General features: G+C 39.3%; 1 protein-coding gene across 4 annotated transcripts in view; it reads left to right on the top strand.

Annotated features, from left to right (window-relative positions):
- The window catches only part of sepsecs (Sep (O-phosphoserine) tRNA:Sec (selenocysteine) tRNA synthase), a 130,107-nt gene extending 118,199 nt beyond the window's left edge, over positions 1-11,908 (top strand). For all 4 annotated transcript variants that reach the window (XM_085967986.1, XM_085967978.1, XM_085967970.1 and 1 more), the window contains exons 10-12: positions 5,931-6,024; positions 10,621-10,711; positions 11,057-11,908. In XM_085967986.1, the coding sequence (XP_085824112.1) occupies positions 5,931-6,024; positions 10,621-10,711; positions 11,057-11,375 (504 nt within the window). In that variant the 3' untranslated portion in view covers positions 11,376-11,908. The remainder of the gene's footprint in view (positions 1-5,930; positions 6,025-10,620; positions 10,712-11,056) is intronic.
- Positions 11,909-12,594: the final 686 nt, after the last annotated feature.

Here is a 12,594-nt window from a genome sequence, read left to right as displayed (position 1 = left end):
GAAGAAGATAAAAATTAAAAATTGAATTGGTGTTTCTATCGGCTTATGAAAGTTAACATTTATGCGCAGAATGCGTCCGGTTTGTTGGCAACAGTCACTCTGTATAGAAAATGTGGTTATGGGACAGCAGTGTGCTATTCCATTGGTTTTATCTAGGAAGGAGAAAAAGTGGCCAGCATTCCAACGCTTTACTGTTATCCAGCTGGAAGTCCGTATTCAGTAAGGGATGGATTGGGCTTTGCTGTGAGCCTCCCCACTTTACAATCAAATGGCTTTTTGTCTCTCACTATCCAAGCTCACACGTGAAGGACAGCCACTTGGACTAGTGTCTCGAATGCAGCATGAGCTACTGCCTTCAGGAGCAGAAAATTACATGAATCAAATCAAAGGAAAATTAGAAGGAAAAATGAATGAATATCTTAATGACTTAAGAGAAGAACTGACAGGAGGAGCATAAAGAGATTTGAATAGTCTTTATTTCTGGTAAACTGTTTAATGGATCCTTTTTTTAAAAAGTAATGCATAATGGTATGTGTGATGGGGATAAGCTTCTATTCCACAAGATAAAAAATGACTGTCACAACTGAAAAGATTAATGCACTGGAAAGTTTGCTGATTTATGGCAGCTGTCACAGCACTTTACCGCATTCACAGTATTCCTAGCTGCGTAGTGATGCCTGACTAGTTGCAGGTCTGAATGCTGAAAACAGCACACAAAAAGAATCCTGCACAGGTGCAAGCCAGACGAGTTTGGTCTGTCAGAGATACAGAAAAGCTTAGAATAACGTCCAAGCACCTTGTGACTATGCAAGGCAAGAAGCCAACTAATTAACTCCATGCACCAGGGTAATCCATATTTTTCCATGTTGGAGGAATTTATGCATCTGTGAGATCATACACCCGAACTCATTTAAACAATAAATCGACCCATCATTGATAAATGAGGAGAGTTTGTTTTCACGCTTTGGTTTTATTTATGGATTCTAATTGAATGACCGATTATATTTTTTATTAGGTTGCTGTTGAGTTTTGCGGCTGTTGTTTCATATACAGTGTCATATTTGTGCTTGCTGTTTTGATCCGTAAACCTACCTGGGTGTCTGCCATCTCTTGTTGCACTTTTATGCTTCAAAAGCACTAATTACAGGCAGGATGGGAATAGATCCTTTTGTGTGGAATGATTTTGGCTTTGGCATCATGACGTTCTGCTTGAGTGACATCATGAATGAGAAATATACCCGCAATCCACTGCTTCTCATTTGTGATGTCACTGGGGGAGTTGGTGCCAAACGTCTGCTTTCCAGCTGCCTCTAATCGGACGTGTTCAAGTATAAGACCCAGTAATGGGGGGGGGGGGGGACACTGCAGTCACCACTAGGTGTACAAATATTATCCTTTATAACATTTTTAGGAATTTGTGTCTGTTTAATAGAATTCCCTCCTTAATGTATGGTGAAACTGGAATATATCAAACATTTCACAGTATCTGATATTGCAGGTAACATCTACGTTGTGTTGAATATAATTGGCAGATTGGATCACAGATCCAATGTGACCTGTAGTGAGAATAATTAACATCTTACTACTAATTAGAACATACACTAACCATGTATCTCTGCAACTGTCCCACAACTTAGCTTCGTGTAGTCATTGGATGGGGGGAGGGGCGGGGAAAATGCAGTTGATCAGTGCTATGGAGCAGGTGCACTGCAAAGAAATCCATTTATCCTGTGTCATTCCATTATATCCGCTTCACTAACTGTATGAAACATAGAAAGGGAAAAACTATTGATGTGGTAGGGAAAAGTACCATCCCATTCCTTATGCAGGTCCTGATTCTAAAAAAGCTAATTCCTCAACTTGCTAGTGATTTACCTCTCACCCTTTCAGTTCTGTTCAGAAACATGGGCATACAAATGCTTTGGGCCATACATAAGTAAACTTTCAGAACTTAAGGACCTAAAACAGCAAACATTATAAAGGACTTTTCAGCATTAGATGAGCTAGAAATTCTGTTCAGGTGGGCTTATGACTTCAGTAAGCGGAAGACTTCATTAGGTTTTAACCAAACTTGAATCAAGCGATTTCCTTGCATCAGAAGTTGGCGGGCAAGATTTCTACTGACTGCTGTTTATAGTGACATTATAAATCCGTTCTTTATAAATAGCAAACAGCGGAAATCTTTCCTCATAATTCCTTTGAAAAGTTAATTCTGGAAACCTTTTATTTTGCATGAGATGCTGGATTTGGCAATCCTAAATGACAATTAACTTGTAGCACAGAACGAATATTCTGACATACAGCAAGCAGTACATAACAGCAGATATGCAGATATATGCAAGTCTATGTATTTTCTTCTCATCCTGTTTTGCTTGCTTGCTTGCTGCAATTTTATTGAACAGTGGGAGATTTTTTTTTTGTTGGCCTTGCATTTTAGTTTAATTTGTATTCAGGAAAGACTGTGTCCGTAATAAACAATCTTCTTTGTCCTATTTAAACTAGATCAATTCAGTTTGGCTTGTGGAGGGATCCTATTAAGATAAAATGGCACAATTAGATTAATTTTCTAAGACTCATTAAATGTTCATTAACAACGTCATTTACACAGATGTCCTGTAGTCAGACAGCCACCATTCTTTATTTAGAATTCATGGAGATTTAATAGTGTGGAAGCGATAAACTGTTGCAATGAAATGCATATTTATTTTTAAAAATAATGACCGGTTACAGAGTTACAGTGAGGAACATGCACTGCTGGGACTATACTGCAGGAGATTTATGTAGCTAAAAATTGATTGATTAAGATATGTTTTTTACAGGCTTGGGAGTAAATCTATTCATAGAAATAATTACTGCTAGAAAAAAAGAACATTCAGTGCATGGATGGTACCTTAGTTGAGGTTTTTAACATTCTGCGAACTTGTGAATGTGACATGGACAGTGGCATGACTAATCTTTGCTGCTTGGTATAAAAGTTGCTAGAACAACATATACATTGTTTTTTATAGTGCTTGTAAGACAGCATACACACTTGGTTTTGGAACTGCTATCAAAAAGCATTTTGTTGCAATAGCCACAGTGCGGTAGAGAAGCTTAGGCAAGTGGTATTACTAATAATAATTGTAATAATACTCAAGATTGTACCCTGTGATGTATAGTACAAGAATCGTTAAGGCATTTGTTCCAGTTGAACGAAGCTAACGCCTGACTTTGGCAAGGTTCCGCATTCTGCAAAAAAGAATGACTGAGTGCAGACAGTCAGCAACTTTTCCAGAGTTGGAAATTATTTTCATTTTAGTATCTGAGTAAAATATGCATCCTGTCCATTGAACATATTTGAGAGGAAGTGCCTATTATACACTCAAAGATTTATGATAATTGTTTTGTAGTCCATTATAGTTTGGAGTATGATATCTGGGAAGCCTAAAAAAAGGGCAGTGGTGTCTTTGAAACTGCTTTGTCACCAAGATCCACAGATAGAAAATAAGTGAGTAGGAGTAATATGAATTGGCAAGTGAAAAGGCGTATTAAGATAATGAGTATGTGTGAATGCTTCCCTTTATAAAATCATGGAATGTTACAGCACAGAAACAGGGTTTTGGCCCATCAAGTGTGATGGGGGATGGATGAAAGCATATGGGAAAGGGGTAAACACTAACGGGGACTGGCTGGGCCAAGTGGGATCTTTCCTTGTTGTAACTTCTATATATGTATATGATATTGTTATAAGCAATTTATTCAGATTTATAAAAGAAGTATTGTCTAGGAATTAAAGGATTCAGTAAACTAGCTACACAGAGCATCTGAGGACTGGTTTCAATCCTTTTTCTATTGATGTTTTCAGATGTGTATATTGATACATCAGGTTACACAGGCAATACTTACATTTTCATTGTATTGCAATAAATGTCAGTGTGTACAAGTTGGGAGGATCAATAAAGATATATGTTTGACAACTCAGTTTTGTTCATTGTCTTTTGCTGCATGGTAACCTTACTAATATAGTTGTTATGTACACAACCCAGTATGTAAGTAGTTACCAGAATAGCTAACCTATCAGTGACTGCTGTTTTTGGTCTTTGTCAAGACCAAATTGTAGTTTTCAGTACTTTTGTTCACAAATTTCCAGCATTCGTGATGTTTGGGTAGATCTTCTCTGCTTCTATACTGTTACCTAGTTTTTCAAATATATTGGCCCGTATTTTCTGATCGGTGGCTTCCTGCATGTGGATGCCTCCGATCTGGAAAAAATCTACGCCCTTACCTGAGGGCTCCAGAGGTCCGGCGATTTCCGATCCTGGGCCTCTCCACGACGAAATGTGCAGGGCCCACGTATCCCAGGGGCGCATGCGGTTCGCAAGCGTCCCTGAGATCACGTGGGCCATGGGGAGCCAATGGGAGAAGGGAATCCCCCTTCATACTTTTGACAGCTTAGACATGTCAAAAGTATGAATGGAGATCACTCCAAAAAGACATCAAAACATGAAATACATTTTTTTAAATCAAGTTTTGAAAATTAATTAAAATTACATTAAATTAAATATTTTAAACATTTAATTTTTTGGAAAAAATTTTAAGTTTTTTACGGGTCTAAAAATAAACTTAACTTTTTTAAAAGTATTTTTAAATTATAAATGAGGGGAAATTAAAAAAAAAAAAAAATGTTAAACTCTTATGCTGGTAAAAGCAGGCCTTACACCTGCTTTTACCAGGCGTAAGATTTTTAAGTGATTTCAGCGGGCAAAGGTTCTGCAGAAAGCGGAACTCTCCACCCGCAGAGGCCCTTCTCCAGGGCAGGCATGAGATCTGTCATTCTTGACAGATCGGAAATGCTGGTTTTCAGCGCATGTGCTTCACATGCCTGAAACCGGCATTTGCGAGGTCCCTATGGGTGTATACACAGCCACTATGTTTTCTAAAAACGATGGAGAAGTGATGTTATGAATAACTCTCAACAATTATAAGTCCAACTCTATATTTGTCCTCTGGTTTAATGAGTCATCTCATTGGGAACAAAGCTATAGTACTTGGCAACTGTGTTCTTGTGGCGATATAATTTACCCATAGGTCCTGGGAATAGGTGAATGGAGCCACCAAAAGAAGAAGGACTTGCATTTATATAGCACCTTTCACAACCACCGGACTTCCTAAAGCGCTTTACAGCCACTGAAGTACTTTGTTGAAGTGTAATCACTGTTGTAATGTAGGAAACGTGACAGCCAATTTGCGCACAGCAAGCTCCCACAAACAGCAATGTGATAATGACCAGATAATCTGTTTTAGTGATGTTGATTGAAGGATAAATATTGTCCATGATACTGGGGATAACTCCCCTGCTCTTCTTCAAAATAGTGCCACGGGATCTTTTATATCCACCTGAGAGAGCAGACGGGGCCTTGGTTTAACATCTCATCCGAAAAATGGTAAAGAACATTCAAAGCCATTTAAAGGGAGTGGAAAGAAAGGAGGAAATAATTTGGATTTATATAGTGCCTTAGGATGTCCCAAAGTGCTTTACAGCCATAGAATTATTTTTGAAGTGTAGTCACTGTTGTAGGGAAATGCAGCACCAATTTGCACATAGCAAGGTCCCACAAATAACGATGAGATAAATAACTAGATAATTTATTTTTCCTGCTGTTGGTTGAAGGATAAATATTGGCCAGGACACCAGGAGAAACTTCCCTGCTCTTCTTTGAAAAGTGCCATGGGATTTTTTACGTCCACCTAAGGGGGCACAATGAGCAAGGACAATGAACACAGCTTCTATTACTCATTTCACTTTCAAACTGGGACAATTAAGAGAATACTAAGTGAAAAAGAAGTTCTCACAATATGACTGAATGGAAGTTAATGTATAAGTGAAATGTTCAACAGTCATTATTATTGATCATTTTCTGTACTCATTGGTGAGATTTATATCGTTGCAGGAAATGTTCACTTACCTTTCCACTGAAATAAAGAAGTTGTCCGAAGCTCATGGCGAAAGACTTCTGGAGACCTCACATAACCCTGTATCTTTAGGTAGATCTGACTTTTTCTGTTAAATGTGGTAATCGTTTGTGTGTGCTTTCACTGAACTCTACTCCTGTCAATTCAAAGTCAATTTTTGCTTATTAAAAAACATCAAATTGTCGAGTAATTTGGATTAAGCAAATTTAATATAACAGCTTAGGAGGCTTTTTTTTGCATGATTTCAATTCGAATTAACAGATCATTTAAATTAAGCAGCTTTTATCCAAGAGGAATGGACTCTATTCGGAAAGCCAAGCTAGTCATACAGAAAAATCACTTGGCAGAAGGTGATGAAACAGCTACATTTTTGAATTATACAAATAGTGACCTTTTTCGGTCAGTAGATATCCAATGTAACTAAGGTTAGGGGGGAGTGACTAACAGCATGCTAAGAAAAGCTTTCAGCACTAGAACAAAAGCAAAATACTGTGGATGCTGGAACTCTGAAATTAAAACAGAAAATGCTGGAAAACACTCAGCAGGTCAGGCAGCCTCTGTGGAGAGAAAAACAGAGTTAACATTTCAGGGCGATGACCTTTCATCAGAACCGTTTCTTAAATATTTGTTCTGGGATGTGGGCGTCACTGGCAAGACCAGCATTTATTGCCCATCCCTAATTGCCCTTGAGAAGGTGGTGATGAGCCACCGCCTTGAACCGCTGCAGTCCGTGTGGTGAAGGTACTCCCACAGTGCTGTTAGGGAGGGATTTTGACCCAACGACGATGAAGAAACGGCAATATAATTCCAAGTCAGGACGGTGTGCAACTTGGAGGGAACTTGGAGGTCATGATGTTCCCATGCGCCTGCTGCCCTTGTTCTTCGAGGTGGTAGAGGTCGCGGGTTTGGGAGGTGCTGTTGAAGAAGCCTTGGCGAGTTGCTGTAGTGCATCTTGTAGATGGTACACACTGCAGCCATGGTACGCTGGTGGTGGGGAGAGTGAATGTTTAAGGTGGTGGATGGGGTGCCAATCAAGCGGGCTGCTTTGTCCTGTATGGTGTCGAACTTCTTGAGTGTTGCTGGAGCTGCACTCATCCAAGCAAGTGGAGCGTATTCCATCACACTACTGACTTGTGCCTTGTAGATGGTGGAAAGGCTTTGGGGAGTCAGGAGGTGAGTCACTCACCGCAGAATACCCAGCCTCTGACCTGCTCTTGTTGCCACAGTATTTATGTGGCTGGTCCAGTTAAGTTTCTGGTCGATGGTGACCCCCCCAGGATGTTGATGGTGGGGGATTCGACGATGGTAATACCATTGAATGTTAAGGGAAGGTGGTTAGACTCTTGCTTGTTGGAGATAGTCATTGCCTGGTACTTCTGTGGCGCGAATGTTACCTGCCACTCATCAGCCCAAACCTGAACGTCGGTCGTCCAGGTCTTGTTACAGGCGGGCATGGACTACTTCATTATCTGAGGAATTGCGAATGGAACTGAACGCTGTGCAGTCATCAGCGAACATCCCCATTTCTGACCCTATGACGGAGGGAAGATCATTGATGAAGCAGCTGAAATGGTTGGACCTAAAACCCTGCCCTGAGGATCCCCTGCAGCGATGTCCTGGGGCTGAGATGATTGACCTCCAAATAACCACAACCATTTTACTTTGTGCTGGGTATGACTCCAGCCAGTGGAGAGTTTCCCCCTGATTCCATTGACTTCAGTCAGAACCGTTCTGACCTGCTGAGTGTTTTCCAGCATTTTCTGTTTTTCTTTTAGCACTAGAGGTCACTATAACATAGCAGCTAACATTTTTTCACAGTTTACTTGCAGCCTTGATATTTAGCTAGTGTATGAATTTCATTGAACAAGGCTAGTGTTTCCTATGAACTCTGTAGCACGCAGTTTTCCTGTGTCAGTTTGTAAGTGGTAACCATCGTTTATCCTGCTTTCTGACATCACATGCTAATGCAAGATTTAACAGTAATAGTGGAAGTGCACTTTTACCAATTACATCCAGCAATTCATTTTTCTGATTATGATGTATGTAATGCATGTGACAATGTGAGTAAGAGTCTGGCTCAGAACATGCTTTACTCTGCCATTGACCTTCATTCGTTTATTCATTATGATTCTTACAAAATAATTACAAGCTAGCAATCCAGTTGAAGGATTTGGATAATAGTTATGAATGTTGCCTGAACCCCAAAATTGCATCAGTGCCTTAAATTAATTAGGCATGATCTGTATAAGTATAAAATGAGTGAACTTGCTTTGAACCTGGCTTTCTTACTGTTGTGATGCAGCCCACTTATTCAACATAAAGACTTAAATTCCTGCTTTGATGGTTAAAATAGTGCTAATGTAAAGCAGGAAAATGCTATTTCTGACTTTTAGAAGATATGAGTTAAAGTATGTTTAATCATGTGACAGGATCTGCTGGTTATTTTTACCAGTAGGTTGCAGGAAAATCCGTTTCTTGAACCCATTTCCCTTTGGTCATTTTAATAAGAAAGTGAGAATGACACCTGGAGAGCAGGTTTTTCAGTTGGCTCTTGCCCTTTTTTAAAAAGCACTTTCAGCTCCAGATTTCTCTGTTTTAAAAATTGATCACTAAACTTGTTGCAACCTTTTGAAGACTTACAATGACATCATCTCAATAAAACATGTCTGTGTTTGGGGATGATATTGCCACAATGGAGCTGCAAGTGGAAAATGTTGTCCTTTTTTAACATTACCTGAGGTGGTGTATAATCAGAATTAACATGAAGAACTATGTGATTGAGGTCTATTTCCCACTTGTGATGCTCACTCTAACTCTCATGTGGCTTCTTCAGTTTTAGTTTGTAATTCACACCCCACCGCTCCTCGCAAAACATCCTTGTATCTCAATCTGCTACCAGGAATATTGCCGGTGAAGTGGGTGATGCCGGTCTAATGTTCCTTCTTACAATAGTGACACTTGAGATGTTTTGCAGCTGCTAGTCCTTAATTGATTTTTATCAATTCAAGTACTCATATCCAGAAAGTGATTTAACTTAATTTTTTCCAAACGCAGCAGTAATAGAGTAAAAGCTCAATCTCTGCTGTTTTTGCTTTAGATTGTGTAAATGTTATCACAAAGTAATTATAATTTTATGACACCAAGATACCAGTTTAATTGCCATATAAACATTCATTGTAGCATGATATTACAGTACATAGCTTTAGTATTTATAACTTAACCATGATTAGTTTTCTCAATTTAATTTAATGGCTAATTTGATTAACCCCTTTGAATACTGAGTGGCATTTGTTATTCCTAACTGGTGCACTTGCAGCGTGCCTACCCATTTTAGACTGGAAAAATTATGAGAGGTACATGCTGGCAACACCCAAGTTACACGGCTAACTCCAAAGTACTCCCAGATAGGGGGAAGGTAGAACTCGGCACACACATCCTTAAATAACCTGCAGGATCTTCGCTTGCTAGCATCCAACTGACAGAGAAATATGTAATGTTAGTGAAGAGGTGACTTCAAAGGCATTTGCCTACGAAACAACAGTCACTGCACTTTACTAAATGAATCATTGTGCAAAGCACTTTCAATGTGATAAACCGCTATATAACACAAATGTTACTATAAAGGGCTTTAAAATAAAGGTTTTAAAGGACTTCACGCTGCTTGTAGTTATGCACAGCTGGTGTGAGACGACCGCCTCAAAGTTGTGTAACACATGGCAAATCCCAAACTGATGCCAGTTCAGTTGCAGCTGTACTGCAAACCTTGTGTTGGTGCAGTGTCAAAACTGCGTAACAGCACCACCAAATGTGCAGTATACCCACTTTAATTATGTTAATTATGCAACTTTTTGGTTTTATAAACAAAAAGCGAATGATGTTGACTAAAGAAAATTCTATACTAGACTTTTAAAGAAAGTCTGCAAATATATTTTAAAACTAACTGTCATGTTAAACCCTAATAAATTGTGTGTACTAAGAAGCTACTGAAGACGATCTTCGACTTCTGCCCAAAATGGACACAAAGTTGTTGCTGGCATGAGTCCCGGCCTCACTCGTATGCCACTGACAACAATGGGCGGGCACCGAATGGGTGCCCTACTGTAGCTCACCGGTTGTGGGTCGGCAAAATATCAGCAGCAGTTCAGGTCTTCATCTTCAATCACTTATTTCTCGGGCGGGAAACGGGCAGTCAGCAGTTGAATAGCGCCCGCATTGTGTTGGTGCACATCATTGTTGAGTCATTGATTTCCATTTCTTTAATTAATTCAGAAGATTTTCTGGTCTCCTTTTTACCAGGAAAATTCCTTGGCTGCCTTGGGACTGCTTCTTGTTGCAGTGTAGCCAGTTGCCAGGAGGTGTGTGGGAGTGCCACGTGGTGATGTTCTTTCTCTCACTTACTTGATTTTGCCTGTCATCTGGAGAAAATTGCATTACTTTCATTCAGTCCCAGAGGCCGTGATTGAAAGTTCGACATGTGCAGCACACTGATTCTCAGTTTAGGTCTGGACTGCCCACTGTCTGTGTTTTTGTTGACCTCTCCCTCATTGTTGCAGTTTTTTTTACTGCTATTCATTTGTCTTGAAACGCAAATTGTCTGGGGCATGCTTTATGTGAAGCTCATACTGTGCAGCCATCTCATATTGTTCCTTGCTTTTCCACTCATTTCAGCAATGTCCTTGAAAAGATTCCATGAGCACAATGATAAAGCTGTCACTCAGCTTGGATCTATGCTTTTCACCAGACTAGTATCTGGAGCCAGGTGAGTTACTGAGTAATTGGCACTCTTAATGCACTTATTGATTGACTTGTGCTTTGTTTTCCTTTTCATATGAGGATCATGAATGTCTGTATTGGGTATGTGAGTTGCATACACTGAGACTTACCATTTTAAAAACAGCCCCCCCCCCCCTTGCCTATATACAGGAGGGATTTTTAAAATTCATTCTAGTGTGTTTTTCTGTACTTTGTTGCTGTATTATTCAAATTTTGAATTATTTACGGTTTGGGATCCAGTCTACAATGGGGTTTTTCTGGGTAAAACTGAATATGGCTGTAAATGCTGCTTGGTCCAAACCCACATTGTTTCTTTCTCTTGCCTCATTAGAGTTGTTCCTGTTGGCTCGGAACAAATTATAAATGGATACACTTTCCAAGGATTTATGTCTCACACTAATCGCTATCTGTGCCCTTATCTGAATGCTGCATCAGCTATTGGAATAAAAAAACAAGATGTGGACCTTTTTATTAAAAAACTGGACAAGTGTCTCAAGACCTTACTGAAAGAGAAAGGAATTCCAGGAACAGAAATGGAAATTGGAACAGAAATGTTGGGAAAATCTGAAGATGCTGATACGGCAGAATTGTCAGAAAGTCTCCGAAATGCCCTAAAAGTCGGGACAGATGTGGTAAATCACCCTGTCTGATGCCCCTTTAATTGGGCAATGTCCTACTTGCTCAATTCAGAGGTGAACATTCAGACGTGCATGACAGAAAAATATGCTGAAAATTCTATGATTCTCAAATGTTTCTTTTTGTTTTCCTCTTCTTTTTTGCCAAGGATGATTATTGATCATCTGGAGTCTCTTGACAGGGAATTGTGTTATGATCCTGAGTCATATCAGCGGAGCTAATGCTTACATGATTGTTTGCTGAGAGTGAGCAGTAAATTTTCACTATGATGTACAATAGTTAACAATCAGTTGCACACTGGGTAAGTTAGCCTACAGTACAGTATATATTTATTTTGCAGTTAAAGATTAGATTGGGTTTTTTGGAAATAAAAATAAAAACATGGCTTAGGAAAATAATTGAAAATATTTTGAATTTGTTCTGGCACTGCGAAACTGTCATAACTGTTTTGCCCTGAGCATTTTTGATAATGTGTGTATTCCATTTGACATTGCACTGTTTCCTTTGTTAATTACAAGCTGATGGAATAAAAGTATATAAAAATGAAGCTTGTAAATATGAAAAACATTATGTAAATAAGGGCAGGATTACCTGTTTTTCTCCTCTTAAGGTGAGGGTTAGAAGTGATGAATGATGCATTGTCTCCTATCTGAGGGATTACTTGGTAGCCCAGCATTGCCTTAAGAAACCACTTTTCTCCTTTGCACTAGGCAGTACAGGGCCTCTGCTCTTCAGACACCTGTCAAATCAAATCCACCATAGACTACATGGAAAAAAGCCAGATATCATTTCACTTGAGACCCTTAACAGGCAATACTGACAGAGTTAACACCCTCAAAGTAAGTTATCATTCTCCAACTGGATTATAGACCAGAGACTTGAATCTATTTGGCGCTCAACTGCACACAGGCTAAGTTGCTGATTTTTAGCCTACAGTATAGATGTCTTTTGTAGTTAAGGTTTAGGTTCAAAAGAAAAATAAAGGCATGGCTTAGAAATATGATTTTTATTTTGATTGTATTGCAGAAATCCAGTTAGTCTGTAAAGCCCTCTACTGTTTTGACAAGAAGAAAATACGAGAACACTGTAATGGGACCAATTGAGTAGGTAGTTACCCCATATGTTGCACACACATTCTAAACCCCAGAAGTGAAATAACAAGATAACTAAGAAAGCACCCAAGTGAGAATGTAGGCAAGCAGACGGCCATTAATAGAGAATGGAAACCATCAC

The sequence above is a fragment of the Somniosus microcephalus genome, chromosome 2 (genome assembly GCF_052327205.1).
Source record: "Somniosus microcephalus isolate GS21.2 chromosome 2, FLI_Smic_1.0, whole genome shotgun sequence".
NCBI classification, from domain to species: Eukaryota; Metazoa; Chordata; class Chondrichthyes; order Squaliformes; family Somniosidae; genus Somniosus; species Somniosus microcephalus.
Note: the sequence above shows the minus strand (reverse complement) of the source record. Positions and strands in the feature narration are given on the sequence as shown.